This window comes from Pelophylax lessonae (assembly GCF_965119305.1).
Source record: "Pelophylax lessonae genome assembly, chromosome: 2".
Taxonomy (NCBI): domain Eukaryota; kingdom Metazoa; phylum Chordata; class Amphibia; order Anura; family Ranidae; genus Pelophylax; species Pelophylax lessonae.
Window position 1 is genome coordinate 289,647,484 of NC_138769.1, and position 16,798 is coordinate 289,664,281.

Here is a 16,798-nt window from a genome sequence, read left to right on the forward strand (position 1 = left end):
GGCGGCCAACAAAAATTTTATAGCATGCACACCAGATTTTGTTCGATCTAAAAGTCGCAGTCGGTTGTCGGAAGCATCGTACTAACAAGCCGACAATCAGCCGATCGGACGTTGGCCGAAAATTTACGGCCAACAATCGGTGCGTGTGTACAGGGCTTCAGTCTGTTTTTCATCAGAACAAGCTGTCCTTCAGATAGATAGTAGAAGGATGAGAAAAACCATTAACCACTGACAGGGGTTCTTACAATGGTCAGTTTGTATTCATTTATGCAAGCCCTTTATCCCAAACGGAACAAAGCTGTTGCTGTAACTACTTAAAGTGTTGGCTGGAGTTGGGCTTCAATTTATAAGTGTATCTAAATCTTGCAGTACATCTAACACTTCCCTCTGACTGACAATGCTGCTGTCAAAAAAGGTGTCTCTGAGGCTTGCAGCCACCATATATAATGATTGGTAAGCTGCAATATATTACATTTTTGGTTTGGGTTTACAGTGCCATTAAACCCACATCATTACAAAAACGGTCAGTACATGCTGTATTACATTATTTCCAAACATATTTACTATTTGATTGCTTTTCTGTATTCTGTGAAAAAAAAAAGGTGGTTGATCCTGCTGTTCATGGTCTCTCCCTCCTTGTCTGTGTCCCCTCTGCAGCCTGAGATTGTGTACACCAGCAGCTGCCACATCTACTGAGCATGCTCGTTTCAGTTCCCTTACACGCTGTTCATTTCCTCTGTGCAGCCCATGTGACTATAGAGTCACACATGTGGGTGTATACACACCAGAACCGGATGACTTTTGGCTCGTGTGTACTAGAGTTGTACCGATAACGGTATTGGTACCAAGTATTTGCACGAGTACTCGTGCATCTGCTCCCGATACCTTTGCGGTGCGATTTGAACCCATACAAAAAAAATGGGCTAAAAATCGCACTGTAAAGTATCGCATTCAATTTAAACAGGGATACGGTGCGATTCCTGTCCTGATCGCATGTGGTTTTACAGTACAGAAAGACAAGAAAGCGCCACCTAAGAAATGCATCTATGGGCAAACTGTTTATTAAAAGATGTTATTACAACTCACATGTTACAATTACATAATAGATCTTTCATGTCAAATCCAAAACCACGGCTGCTTGCGGTGCTCACAGGGCTGGAGGAGATGTATAAACAGTCCGCCCAAACTGACATCACTTCTATCCTATACCCACAGGGGTCCCGGAACGTCTTACATCACCTCCAGTCCTAGGAGCACCACAAGTCGCCGTGGTCTTTTTATTGGACATGCAAGATATATTATGTACTTTTAACATGTGAGCTGTTATAAAAAAAAAAAATTCATAAACTGTTTGTCCATTGCTGCACTTCTTACATGGCATTTCCCTGTCTTTCTATAATGGGATCACACAGTAACAGTGGGGGAAATCGCATGCGATTCAGACAAGAAAAGCACCGCATTCCTGTTCAAATCGCATGTGATTCTTTGCAGTGTGGTTTGTGCCTATTCATTTTATATGGGCTCAAATCGCACCACAAAGTTTCAGTAATCTATCAGCGAGTACTTGACCAAAAGTATTGGTACTTGTACTCTCTGGCAACAGAATGGTATTAGTGCAGTCCTAGTGTGTACAGGTGTCCTAAACCTTCCTCCATCTCTCTGACCAACACAGAATATCCCACATGCACTCCGGAAGGTTTTACCCCCCTTAATGACAGGCCATTTTTTGCGATACAGCACTGCGTTACTTTAACTGACAATTGCATGGTTGTGCGACGATGTACCCAAATAAAAACGTATTCCCCACAAATAGAGCTTTCTTTTGGTGGTATTTGATCACCTCTACGTTTTTTAAACAAAAACAAAGACAGACCATTAAAAAAAAAAAAAATAATAATATTTCTTACTTTCTGCTATAAAACACATCCAATAAAACTATGGAAAAAAATATCCAATTTCCTCATCAATTTAGGCCAAAATGTATTCTGCTACATGATTTTGGTAAAAAAGATCCCATTAAGCATATATTGATTGGTTTACACAAAAATTATAGCTTTTTTTTTTTTTTTACTAGTAATGGCAGCGATCAGCTACTTATAGCTGGACTATGACATTGGGGGGGGTTACAAATTTGACACTAAGTGACAGTATTTGGGGACAAGTGACATTACAGTGATCAGTGCTAAAAATATGCACTGTCACTCGCATTGTGTCCGCTGGACCTGCTGATTGGCTCCTGCTGTGTCCAGACACATGGGAAGCGGGTCGCCGGCAGCGCGCCCCAGACCTGGAAGTGTAGAATCACATACAGGTACACGATTCTGCACAGGGGAGCCATTTTTCCTTAAAGAGGTTGTAAACCCATAGATTTTTTTTTTCGCAACCTGAAAGAGAAAGACATAATGAGCTTGTATGCATCGCATACTAGCTCATTATGAAATACTTACCTTAGAACGAGCCCCCGCCGTGCCGCCTGCTTACCTGTCTTCCGGGATCGCAGCATCCGGCCATCTAATTGGCCGGAGCCACGGTGACGTCACAGGACTCTGAAGGAACGGCACCAGCGGCCGTTCCTTCAGAGCGCATGCGCCAGTGACGTCACTGGCTGCATGTAAGGTAAATATCTCCTAAACGGTACATGTTTAGGAGATATTTACAGTACCTATAGGTAAGCCTTATCATAGGCTTACCTATAGGTAAAAGTGTCAGAGGAGGGTTTACTTCCTCTTTAACTTTCTTTGAGGTTTACATCCTTTCCCAAAAAAAAAAAAAAATCAATCACAAAACCAAGCACATAAATGTATTTTCTTTTTTTATCAAATGAGGGACGCAAGTCATCACATATTGTCAGGGTGTCTAAAAACAGTCCCAATGACAGGTGGGCAACAGCAAACAACTGCTAATAGGCCCAGTGTAAACAACGGAGACTGTGTACAGCCCCAAGGTTGAATCCGCTTCACATAAAAGAGGTTTTACATAAATGGAGAGAATGCATTAGGGTAAAAAACCTGAAGCTTTTACAATTATTTTAAGGGTTTTTTTTCTCAGTTTTGTGCCATTTCTTTGTGTATATTGTTGTGCATACTAGCACAATATGGCACAAACCTCCTGGGGGGAGCCATTAAAAAGATAACTATAGCAGAGTTTAATTCTGCTGTAACTTTTTTTCTTTACATTTCCTCAGTTGCTTCATTTTTTCTGGCCTAGTCCGAAATGAGGAGCTCAATTCCAGGAAGTAAATGATCCATGAATCATCTTCCCTTACTCAAGATAGTCACAGATAGAAATGCTGGGGGGGGTTCCAAGTGATTTCTTAACAAATTAAAGCATAGAGACTCTGATAGATGGGTGAGAGTTTGCTTTGAATAATAAAAAAAACGGAATTTTTGTAAAATCTTACCTGTAAAATTCCTTTCTCTGAGTCCTCCGACAGTCGCCGCCTCTTCATATTCGTCACATATGGGGTATTAGACTTTGCTCCGAAGGAGTAGCTAGGCAACAGAATATGTTAACAATAAAGCTTTAACATATCCCACCCTCAAGGGGTGGTCCCCTCAGTCAATACCCTCCTACTTCCTGCAACCATATCTCAGTTTTAGTGGAATAGCAGTAGAGTATACAATCAAACCCCAAAAGAGGGGCGGGGGCGGCGACTGTCGGAGGACTCAGAGAAAGGAATTTTACAGGTAAGATTTTACAAAAATTCCGTTTTCTCTTACGTCCTCCGACAGTCGCCGCCTCTTCATATTCGTCACATATGGGGACGTCCCAAAGCAGTGCAAACATGAGGGGTGGGAAACGCATCCGCGCCGAAAGGCAACGCAGTCTCCACATCAAAGAAAGGAACCTTACCAAAGGAAGGAAACCAGCTGGGCAACAGCAAAAATAAGTGCTCAACAGGAGCAACAACCCAGGAAAAGACAAAAAACCAGGGGATACAAAACTTATCCCAACAGCCAGGAGTCCCCAACAAGGGACCCTAGGGAACAGCCGCACTAAGAACCTTGCGGCCAAAGGAAGCATCCGCCGATGCCTGACCATCTACTTTGTAGAATTTTGTGAAAGTGTGTACGGTCGACCAAGTCGCCGCCTTACACACCTGGGCTACAGAAGCCCCATGACGACAGGCCCAAGACGTACTCAGAGATCTAGTAGAGTGCGCCTTCACAGGCACAGGGGGAACCTTCCCCTGCAAGGCATAGGCCTGTTCAATGGTCTGCCTGATCCATTTGGCAATGGTAGAGGCGGAAGCCGCCATGCCCTTCCGAGGACCCTCTGGAAGAACAAACAAGGAGTCCGTCTTTCGAAAAGACTCAGTCGATTTAAGGTAAACCCTAATCGCCCGAACAACATCCAGAGAATGTAGTCTCACCTCCTTTGGATGTTTAGGCTTCGTGCACAACGAAGGCAAAACAGTATCCTCGTTAAGATGGAATTCCGAAACTCGTTTCGGCAGAAAAGAAGGATTAGGTCGCAAGACCACCTTATCCAAATGAACAACCAGGTACGGAGACTTGCAGGACAAAGCCGCCAGTTCCGACACTCTGCGAGCCGAAGTGATCGCCACCAAAAAGGCGACCTTTTTGGACAACATAGACAACGATATCTCCCTGATCTGTTCAAAAGGAGCACGTTGTAACACAGACAGGACTAGATTCAAGTCCCAAGGGGGCAAAGGATCCCTCCTAGGAGGAACCAGATGCCGCACACCCTGAATAAAAGTGCCAACCAAGGAGTTGGAAGCCACGGGACGTTGAAACAGAACGGCCAGCGCAGACACCTGACCCTTTATCGTAGCCAGCGCCAAACGCTGATCGACACCCGTCTGAAGGAAAGACAGCACACGGGAAACCGAGTACGTGCGGGGTGAAAACCCCCTGGACTCACACCAGGCAAAATAGGCCTTCCAAGTACGGTAATAAACCTTTCCCGAGGAAGACTTCCTCGCGTTGATCAAGGTATGAACAACCTCTGGAGAGAGACCCTTCTCCTTCAGGACCTCGGTCTCAACAGCCAGGCCGTCAAAGCCAGCGACTGTAAAGCAGGATGGTAAATCGGTCCTTGAGACAGTAGATCGTCCCGAAGAGGCAGACGCCAGGGGGCGTCGACCGCCAGATTCACGAGGTCTGCGTACCAGGACCGGCGAGGCCAGTCCGGTGCCACAAGAATCACCGTGCTGCGTTCCGAGTGTAACCTGCGAAGGAACCGGGACAGCAACTGAATCGGTGGAAACGCGTACATCAGCCTGTACTGATGCCACGGGGCCACTAACGCGTCCGACGCGTCTGCCCGAGGGTCGCGCGTCCTTGCCACGAACCTCTTCACCTTGTAGTTGAGGCGAGACGCGAACAGGTCCACATCTGGAAGACCCCACTCCGCGCACAACATCTGGAAGACAGCCGGGTGGAGAGACCATTCCCCCTGATCCAGGGTCTGGCGACTCAGATAGTCCGCCTGCCAGTTCTCCACTCCCGGAATGTGAACCGCCGTTATCGCCGGGACATGAGTCTCGGCCCAAGACAGAATGTCGGCCACTTCTCGAGCCGCTCGGGCACTCCTGGTGCCCCCTTGGTGGTTGATGTAGGCCACCGCCGTGGCATTGTCCGTCTGCACCCGAACCGGGCAGCCCTGCAGCCGGTCCGTCCAGCGATGAAGACAGAGCCTTATCGCACACAATTCCAGAATGTTGATCGGGAGGGAAGACTCCCCCTCCGACCAGGTCCCCTGGGCGGACAGAACGCCCAGAACACCACCCCAGCCCGACAGGCTGGCATCCGTGGTGATTATCGTCCACGAGATCGGACGAAACGACTTGCCCCCGGACACCAACGGGGACTGGAGCCACCACAGAAGGTTTTCCCTGGTGCGATGACTCAACGAGATCTGAAGATCCAGAGATTGAGGTCGCCCGTCCCACTTGGACAAGATCTCCGCCTGGAGACCCCGCGTGTGAAACTGCGCGAAAGGAATCGTCTCGAAAGCCGAGACCATCAACCCCAGACATCTCATACACGTCCGCAGAGACGAGTTCGGAACGTCCCTGAGGGACCTGACTTCCTCCTGAAGAGTCCTGAGTCTGTCTTCCGGCAGGAAGACCTTCGCCTGCACCGAGTCCAGTATCATTCCCAGATAGGGAAGACGAACCGACGGACTCAGTGTCGACTTTGGAACATTTATCGTCCAACCGAACTCCTGCAGAGTTTGCATCGTGACAGACAGGTCCTTCTCCAGACCCTGACTGGTCGCAGACCGAATCAGAATGTCGTCCAGATACCCCAGGACAGAAATGCCCTGGGCTCTCAATAATGCCAGAACCGGTGCAAGCACCTTGGTGAAGACCCGCGGAGCCGAGGCGAGCCCAAAGGGCAACGCCACGAACTGGTAGTGATCCTCCGCAATGGCAAATCGAAGGTATCTCTGATGACCCTCGAATATGGGGATGTGAAGATACGCATCCTTCAAATCGAAGGAGGCCATGAATTCCCCCGGAACCAGGGCAGCCACCACCGAGCGCAGGGATTCCATGCGGAACTTGCGAACCCGCACAGAGCGGTTCAGAGCTTTCAAGTCCAGAATAGGACGAACCTTGCCCTCCTTTCTGGGCACGGTGAACAGATTGGAATAAAACCCCCGAAATCTGTCCCGATGAGGCACCGGAACCACCACTCCCTGAGCCCTCAGGTCCCGCACCGCCAGGTGCAGATCCCGCAGGCGCTCTGGAGACAGTTGTAGATTTGAGGGAAAAAATCTGCTCTCTGGCCGAGAGAGAAACTCGATCTTGTAACCAGATCGAACGATTTCCAGAACCCATCTGTCCCGCACACGGGCCAACCAGGGCTGAAGAAAACCGAGCAAGCGTCCCCCCACCCCAAAACTGGGTGAGGGCGCCCCTTCAGGCCGAACTGTTATGGGCCGCAGGTCCGGATTGGCCGGACTTCTGTTTCCCAGACCAGGGTTTCTTCTGAGAGCCCTGGCCCTTGAACGGTTTGCCCTTGTAGTGCGGCCGAAAGGCACGAAAGGACCCCTGAGGGGGCCGAAAATGAGCATGCTTCTTCCCAGAAGCCCCCTTAGCCTTGGGGAAATGGGGCAAGAGAGTGCTCTTACCCCCGGTAATCCCCTTAATCAACACATCCAGGGACTCCCCAAAAAGGCGAGACCCATCATAAGGCAGATTGGCTAAGGTTTTACGTGAAGATTGATCCACCGACCAACATTTCAACCAAACCAGGCGGCGAGACAACACCGCCACGCTGTGCACACGCGCGGCCAACGGAATCAGGTCCAGGTCCGCATCACACAGATACATGACACCCTGGTGGATCTGATCCACCATATCCAGGGTCGCCGCCGAGGCCGAATCGGCCACTAGGACGCGCCTAAGCATCTGCGGCCAACTTGCGATCGCCTGGGCCGCCATGAGAGAAGCAAACAGAGCCTTAAGCATAGAACCCGTAACAGAATAAGTATGACGGGCAAGAGACTCCAGTCTCCTATCCGTGGCATCACGGAAAACAGGGGATCCCTCTGCAGGGATCGCAGTGGCTTTGTTCAAAACCGCAATAGCATGATCCACTGGCGGAGGCACACACCACCGTTCATCAGTGGCAGGCGAGAAAGGATAACGCAGCTTAAATTTACTTGGTACCGCAAAAGGCTTGCGCAAATCGCGCCATTGGTCCTTAACAGCGCGCTGAAAATCAGCATTGCAGGGAAAAACCTGCGGCGTCCTGCGTTTTCTCTGCGTCCCATAAGCCGCCAAGGCAGCTGGGGGACACACCTCGTCCTGCAAACGTAGCGTCTGCTTAATGGAAGCAATCAACTCATCCATGATTGCAAGCTCTGCAGGCGAGCCAGGGGGAGAATTATCAACCCCCTCAACTTCAGCCTCTACCTCAGACCCCACTAGATCAAGAGAGGAGCGGGACCCCGATAGGGGGGTCCCCGCCAGAACAGCCCCATCACCTTCACCCTCAGAATCAGAGGACAGAGCAACTCTGGGCCGTTTAGTAGATTGAGCAGCCACCAGCATTTGCACCTGTGCAGCAAGGCCAGCCACAATCGTGGCCAAATCCCCCCCTGGGGGGGAAACAGCGGTCCCCTGGCTTTCCACCAATACTGTGGGAAACTTGCCCTCCTGAGAATCCATTGCCCCTGTATGCCAGACAACCAAGGGTTAACCGCCCCCTTACAGCAAGTGCGGCAAGCGCAGCCCACCGCACCACACTCAGGCACAATGAGACCCCCACAGGGAATATACAGACTGAATACAGGCAATGGAACACAGGAATAGAAGGATAAAACCTGAGGAGACTCCGCTGCTGCTGCTGCCTCGATCGGTGCTTCCAGGAGAGAGGAAGTGATGCTGCCAGGGCGCTCTATGTAAGCCTATGGAGGCTACAAGAAAATGGCCGCCGTGCATGTAAACCATGCGGCCGGAGCGGGCGCCGGTAAAATGGCGCCGTTTGGCGCCGAAATCGCCGCTCCACAGTGCATAAAATCACACACAATATTATCCCATTATATGGATACATGTTAGATCGCCGCAGCGAACGCTGTATATGCCCCAACATGCCATTAAAAACATGCCCCACAGCACACAGCTCCTCACACTGCCCAGCCTGACATACTCAGTGTCATACAGCTCCCCCCCCCCTTGCAGCCCACAGCATGCAGCCGAGATATAGGGAGACAAGCAGTGTGATTAAAGGCAGGTTACACAGTCCCAGACTGAGACCCCCCCCAGACAGACAGGTCCCCACATAGATACACTTACCTCACATGGCGTGGGGAACCCGCACAGGCGAACAAGCCGCTGCACATGAGGCAGGGAGAGTCGCAATTCAAGACGCACACAATGGCGGTTCAGAAACCGCACAGCGTCCGGTGAGGTAGCCACCTCACCAATCATCCCTGCACCGAACAGGGATGGGTCGTTCACCGTGCCAGGAGCGTTACCTGGCTGAACGCTCGATGGCAGACTGGGAAGCCACTGACCCACGACCTGCGACCAGGGGGATCAGCCCGAGACCCAGTCCGCATGATCCTCTTCGTCCGAAGAACTAACTAATGCTGACAAAAATAACAGCTAAGTAAAGGTAGAGAGAAAACTCAAACAAAATATCAAAAAGAAGAAAGAGTCTGGGACAAAAAGTCCCAGCACAGAGAGAGCCAGCCACTCCTGACAAGCTAGACATTAAAACTGAGATATGGTTGCAGGAAGTAGGAGGGTATTGACTGAGGGGACCACCCCTTGAGGGTGGGATATGTTAAAGCTTTATTGTTAACATATTCTGTTGCCTAGCTACTCCTTCGGAGCAAAGTCTAATACCCCATATGTGACGAATATGAAGAGGCGGCGACTGTCGGAGGACGTAAGAGAAATAATGAATTAAATAGCATTTGTGGTGCTCAGTTATAGTTAAAGCAGAACTATACTTCCAGCACGGAGGTGACCCAAGGCTCTCCGCCGGGCACTAAAATCTTTAGCCAGTCATCTTCTGGGTACCAATCTCTGACTGTTTTCATTGGTTGGGAAGGCTCCTTGACATCACTCATCGCAGCACTGCTGAAGATGTACACAGAACTGCAAGTGTGCAGCTCATTATACAGTATGGACAAACAGGTAAGAAACTTTAATGCGGAACAGAAGAGACCTTGGGGTTTATTTACTTAAGGCAAATCCACTGTGCACTAAGAGCCGGTTCACACTGGGGCGACACGACTCCTTACTACTTCGGGGGGCGACTTGTGCATTACCATGCACCTCTACTTCGGAGCGACTTGCAGGGACTTCACATAATGGAAGTCTATGCAAGTCGCTCCAAGGTCGCCCTGAAATAGTACAGGACCCTTTTTCTAAGTGAGAGCGACTTGTGTCGCTCCTATTAGAACGGGTCCTGTAGCGGTCTATGGACCGCGAGGGAGCGCGACTTGTTAGGCTGACAAGTCGCCTGACAAGTCGCGCTAGTGTGAACCGGCTCTAAAAGTGCGCTTGGAAGTGCAGTCGTCGTAGATCTGAGAGGGACATGCAAGAAAAATAAAAAACAGCATTTTTGCTTGCACATGCTTAGATGATAGAAATCTGTAGAGCTTCCCCTCAGAACTAAATCACAGAGCACTTCTAAGTGCACAGTGTATTTGCCTTTAGTAAATAAACCCCCCCAGTTTTTTCATTTTTTTTTTAAAGTTCCGTTTTAGTTCTCAACCACTTGGATGAGAAGTTCCACAATACATTTTCTGTCAGGAAGCAGAAGCCACTGACAGTCTGTCAAGACGGCATCAGAAGACGACACACGTAGGCCAGTTCTAGCACATACTGTACGTTTGCATGGGCACGCTAATACACAAAACATGCTTATGCACGGACATGCACGAACAGACACATGCTTAATTCTATCTTGGTACCAGATGGCCTATTTAAAGAACATGGCTGAGTCAGAAAGTTGCTAGATGGTTGCTAGCGGTTACCCCGCAACATGAACCTGTTTCTGTGATCTGCTTTCCAGTTGCCGACTCGTCCTGCCACGACTTCTGTTTCTGCTCTGCCTGCTTGCTATGCCTGCTTGCTATTGACCTAGGCTAGTTCCTGACCATGACTTGTCTCTGCTGATTTTTGTTGCTGCTTGACCTTGGCTATCTTCTGACAATGGCGCGCCTCTGTTAAACACACACAGTAAAACTGGATGAACTAGTGTCTTTATTCAACCTTACTATGTAACTGATGGTGCAACCTCAGCTTGGCTCCTGATCAAAATAGACTTCCTGTTGTGACCTCAACCTGCCTCCTAATCACAATTCTGCTGACTTCCTGGTGTGACCTCAAACTGCCACCTGACCACGCTTCTCCTTTCCACCTTCCCAGTTGTCAACCTCTGCCTGTCTAAGACCACTTGTCCTGTCTGTCATTGGTTCCAATGTTCCTGCCAGCAGCTGTTCCAGTCATCTCTTCAGTGGCACCTTCACATGATTCCTCAGTGGAATCTATCTGTGGTCTATGTGAGCACCTCTCTGCCAAGTCATCTACTGGACTATTGGCACCTGTGGCAATCTGTACCCTATCATTTCCTGTTACCATGCTAGGGGTGTTTGGACCAGGAGGTAAAAGGGAAGCCCTCATCATTATGGCCTCTTACTAGGTATGCCATAGCTCCCCTTCACTAAGGAAATAGAGAGACTAAACACACGCAACGATTATCGGCCGACCGATCGGCCGTCTTTTGTCCAGAGTTGTGTTTTGTTGGTTGGAATGTGCCTAGACTGCACACAAATTTTCTCGCCCAACAAAATTCTACTTCAGAAGTGATGTCATGTGTTGGTTTGCTTTCTTTGTGTTCTTTCTTCACTGAGCATGCCCAGACTTGCTCATCAGATTTTTCCCTGTCGAAATCTGTACTGACTGTACGAAAATCGGCCATTGTGTTGACTACCAACAAAAATTTTATAGTCTGCACACCAGATTTTTTTCGGCCGAAAAGTCGGAGTTGGTTGTCAGACGCATCATACTAACAAGCCGAAAATCGGCAGATCGGTCGTCGGACAAAAATTCCCTACCAATTTTCGACGCGTGTGTACGGGGCTTTAGGCCTTTTAGATCAGTGCTTGGAGGGCACATCTGGCAATTCAGGAGAGTTCAAACATTCAAAGTTAGATGTGAACTGGGAACAGGCAGGCAGTTTCTGTAACCACTCATTTCAGACTGGTCTAACGCTGGGCACAGATGGATCAAAATTTGGCTGGTTCAGCAGGGACCAAACGAGTTTCGATCCGTGTGTGGCCATCCCTGCTCAACAGAAATTGATCATTTTATTGACTTCTAAGGCTGGGTTTACACCTGAGGGTAGCTGGAACTTGTGTTCCCACTCTTCTTTTGTGCGTTTCCGTTCCGTTTCCGTTCATTGTGCACAGGGCAGGCTATTCACTTGAATGGGCTGCCCTACGCATGACAAACGTGCCAAAGAAGCTCCAAAGCCTTTTTTCGAATAGAGCACGTTTTGAGGCATTTGCCAAGCAAGCCTGCCACGCAACTTTCTGAAACGCACTGCAAAACATATTATCTGTGCGCTTTGTCGCGTGTCCTAAAAACACCAGGTGTGAATGGAACCTGAGGGACATGCAGGAAAACATTTGTCGATCAGCGGCTGCAGTCAATGATGTGTTGTCTGACAGCAGCGAATCCTGCTGTCATATTAGAAAGTCCTGTAGGGGGTTTCCTCCATTCACCCTGCTTGTGTGGAAGAAGGCATTTGTTAGCTTTTTCATTCAGCCCACTTGTTCGGATTAACAAAAGTAGGCATTGACATCTAATGTTGAAATGCATATATGATTTTTAGTTTTGACCATGGATACACTGCAAAATGCGTAGCCAAAACATTTTTTGTTCTAAGCTGGCCACAGATGGTTTTTTTTTTTCTTTTGTTTAGCCAGCAGGCTGATTTAAGAAAAAAAAAAAAAAACAGATTCCTACATTCACGCAAGTGAGTTGTGGAATGAGGACAGCAGTTCTGTGTTGTGTCTGTGAGTTGTGTATTCTGACAGCAGGACCCAATGCTGTCAAAATACAAAGCTCAGTGACTGCAGCTGCTGATTGAGAAAGGTTTTCCAGCATGTCCCTTCGACAGAAGTTGATCAACTTTTGTCTAGCAGGGATGATCACACACTTATCGAATTTCAGCCGGTCCCTGCTGAACATAGCGGGGAAGGGTTATAACTTCTGTCAGCTTCCTGTTGGGGAAATTACCCTTCACCTTGTAAGTGAGAAAATCTCTACAAAGTGAGGTGAACTATCATAAGCAAGCCATATATGGATCGAAATTCGGAAGGTTCAACAGGGACTGGCCGAGATTCGATCCATGTATGGGCAGGCTGATTTTACCCAAGTCAATACATTGATCGAGTTGGGTACATCCAGCCTGTCAGATATTAGTACGTTTTTACTGCTGGTGACTATAGCCGCTAGTAGGGATGGGCTCAGACGTGTTTGGATCGTACCCGCCAGTAAGCCATCACAATCATAGGCAAATAGGCAGTGAGCCATTTCCTAGCCCGCAGCTGCACATACACACGCTGCCTATGATTGGCGGTGTGCACTGACGGCTTCCTGGCAGGTACAATCCAAACACACTTGAGCCCATCATTAACCGCTAGCAGTAATCAATGTGTTCCCCAGCTGAGAGGTTCCCCGCCTGCCGGCAGAACACAATAGGGCTACAGGAGGCATTCCCCCATTAAAGCCTGGTACACACTGGTAGTTTTTTTTGTTGTTCAACCCAGCAGAACACCCCGGTCAGCGCTCTCAGCCATTGGCTGAGAGCAACGATCGACGGACCATTTTCAGTCATACCCCTTTGCCAGAAGACGGAGGTTTGGCCGTCTTCTGTCAGACCAGCTGCCGTACACACTGGCTGAATGTTGGCCAGCTTGAACTGGCCGATGGCACCCGACATTCCCCCATGTGTACTAGGTTTAAAGTGTAACTCCACTTTTTTTTTTTTTTTCCAACAAAACAACACTCCCCTCTGGGTGATCTCTGTACATTGCCTGGATTTTAACAAACTTTGTTGCAGATTCCAACCTTTTGTTATTCTGAAGAAATCTTTGTTTCTTCCTCAGTACTGAGTGGACAGTACTGAGTGGGTGTAAGGCACTTTCACACAGGGACTCCGTTTTTCTCAGCGGGGGGATCGATCCGCCGATCCCCCGCTGAGCCGGTGGATGGCAGCTGTGTGTGGAAACAGCTGTCAGGTCCCCGCTGTTCTCTATGGGGGAATCGGATGGGAACAGACTGTCTGTTCTCATCGGATCCGATCCGCTGGATGGATGGAAAAATAGGGTTTCCATCCATCCGTCCAGACCCGTTGACATCCGATGCCCCATAGAGATGCATGGGGTGTCCGTTCAGATCCGCCAAAAAAAACTGACAGGCGGATCTGAACGGTCCGTCTGTGTGAAAGGGGCCTAATAGGATTTGTTTCATAATCATCAATCAGCTGTGGCAGCTGCAGGGCACTAATGAGGAAAGCTGCTGGGCCTGCATCCCTTCAGACGTGTTCCTATTGGAAGGAACCAAAAAATACATTATCTCACCAAAAAATACATTTTTGATTCAGGGGATGCCAGAAATCTGACTTGTATCTAATAGCACTTTTCCACTGCAAGTACCGGCTCGGGTCCACTCGGCCCGGTTTGCTTTTCCACTGCATGGTACGATGTTGGAACAGTTTGGTACGGTTTGCTTTTCCACTAAAGTAAGTGGGTGGGATAACAATGATTCTCTGACCAATCAGTGGCTAGTAGTGACAAACAGTCAAGGCTGCATGCAAAGGATTGTGGGATATGGTACCGGTACGACCCTCTTGGAACCACAACCGAGGTGGTACTGTTTAAGCGAGCCGTACCGTTCGGTTCCATGTACTGGAAAAGCGCAGCCGTACCGAATCGTTCCAACACCGTACCATGCAGTGGAAAAGCGCAAAAGCTAGCCGAACCAATCGGTTCCATGTAGTGGAAAAGCGCCGCCATACTGTACCATACCGATCCGTTCCAACACCGTACCATGTAGTGGAAAAGCGCAAAAACTAGCCAAACCAATCAGTTCCATGTATTGGAAAAGCGCCGCCATACCATACCATACCAAACCGTTCCAACACCGTACCATGTAGTGGAAAAGCGCAAAAGCTAGCCGAACCAATTGGTTCCATGCAGTGGAAAAGCGCCGCCATACCGTACCATACCGAACCGAACCGTTCCAACACCGTACCATGTAGTGGAAAAGCGCAAAAGCTAGCCAAACCAATCGGTTCCATGCAGTGGAAAAGCGCCAATAGTGCAGAGTTCTGGGAAAATTGGTGAGCCAATCACACAAGCAGGAAATGATGTTTCTGGGGTGTGGTCAGTACACATTCTGTGTACAGAACAGCTCCAGGTAGCCATATTGTATTGCATTTCCAGAAAATTACAGAGCTGCAAATTGAAAGGGAACGGTAATTTTGAATAACATTTAATTACAATATGACTTGTGTCCCAATTGTATACGCAATTTTTTTTTTTTTTTTTGCAATCCCCCCCCATGAAAGTGGAGTTACCTTTAACACTGTGTTGATGGGGAAATCAAACAATTGTCTTTCCTTCCACCAGTGGTTGAAGAGAAGAGCTGGTTGCCAGCTGTCTTTCAAACCTGTGGGCCAACTTCCTGTTCCTGTGACAACTCTAGAACTGCCTGTTCTGTCCTTCTGATAGTGGTCACCAGGATCAACAGAGAGAATGACTATTCCTAGCATGGTCACAGACAGCAATAAAAACTTGGCAGCCCTTCTAACCCTTATCTAGATTAAATCATTAAAAAAAGTTAGGACTATGGATAATCTGAGCTCTTCTCTTCCAATGCCACTGATAGATAGATCATTGATTTAGCTATCACTGATAGAGGAGACAAAAGTCAGGCAGTGGTATACAGACAACTTGACACAAAGGAAATGTTAGAAAATACATGGATTGGTTAGAAAAACTTTAGTGTGCAGCTATTAGCCCCGTACACGTGTATAGAAAGGAGAAGACAAGGGGTTATAGAAAGGAGAAGACAAGGGGTTAGCAGAGCCCCAGCCCAGGCTGAACTTCTCCTCACCAAGCAGCAGCAGCTTGACTTCTTTGGACGCTTTCTCTCCGTCCTCCCGGAGGTTACGGTCTATCATTTTACTCCTCTCCACCGCCTCCTTATCCTCGGCACTCAGTGTGCAGCCCATGGTGGAGCCGGGCCACAATCAGCCGTCTCCGGCTGCAAGTCCCCCACTACTTCTCCGCCTCGCCCTGCTTCCTCCGACAGCCACTGTTGCTTAGCGTCACTACCGCTACACAACTTGGCTGCCTTGAAGCGCACTGCGCATGCGCAGAGAGTGATCGGCCGCGCCAGCTAGGGGGAGCAGTGGTGTGTGGATTTCTGTGGTGAACTTACTCTGAGGGATACAGGATAGCTGCAGTCGGATGATAGAAAGCGAAACTTAGCAACTACCCGTTCATTCAGGGGAAGTAATGTCCTGGCTTTGTAGAAGAATGATTATTGTCCTTGCTGTGGAGACACTTACCAGAGAATGAATGCATTTTTACTGTATTTCAGACCCCCTCCCCCCTCCCATTTTTATTATTATTATAAGGCCTCATGCACACTGGACGTTATAAAAACGCCAGTAGCTTTGTGGTGAGTTTTTCAGTGTTTTTTTAACTTATTTGCATTGGCGTTCATCAGCGTTTTTAGCTAAAAATAGTTGGCTGTGAATTTTCGGCCAACGTCCGATCGGCCGTTTTTCGGCTTGTTAGTATGATGCTTTCGACAACCGACTCCGACTTTTCGGCCTGTGCAGAAAATCTGGTGTGCAGGCTATAAAATTTTTGTTGGCCGTCAACAGAACGGCCGATTTTCCGTCAGTCAGTACAGATTTTGGCAGACAAAAATCTGATGAGCAAGACTGGGCATGCTCAGAGAAGAAAAAACACACGGAAAGTAAACCAGAACATGACATCACTTCTGAAGTTGGTTTTTGTTGGCCGAGAAAATCCGTGTGCAGTCTAGGCACATTCCAACCAACACAACAACACTGGACAAAAGACGGCCGATCTGTCGGCCGATAATCGTTGCGTGTGTACGAGGCATTAGTAACCCCTGACCTTTCCACAATGCAATGCTTGCCAGAATTGCATGGCATAGGTGTTCACACCCATGCGATAAGATGAAGGTACTGGGAAAAAAGGGTCCTACAACATTTTGATGCAAATGTGAACCCTTCTTTTTTCAAAATCAATGTGTGAA

General features: G+C 48.5%; 1 protein-coding gene across 1 annotated transcript in view; it reads right to left on the bottom strand.

Moving 5' to 3' along the window:
* GNAI3 (G protein subunit alpha i3) overlaps positions 1-15,868 on the bottom strand; it is a 123,934-nt gene extending 108,066 nt beyond the window's left edge. Inside the window, exon 1 of the mRNA XM_082246186.1 lies at positions 15,620-15,868. Coding sequence (XP_082102312.1) covers positions 15,620-15,737 — 118 coding nt within the window. The 5' untranslated portion in view covers positions 15,738-15,868. The remainder of the gene's footprint in view (positions 1-15,619) is intronic.
* Between the last annotated feature and the right edge of the window lie 930 nt (positions 15,869-16,798).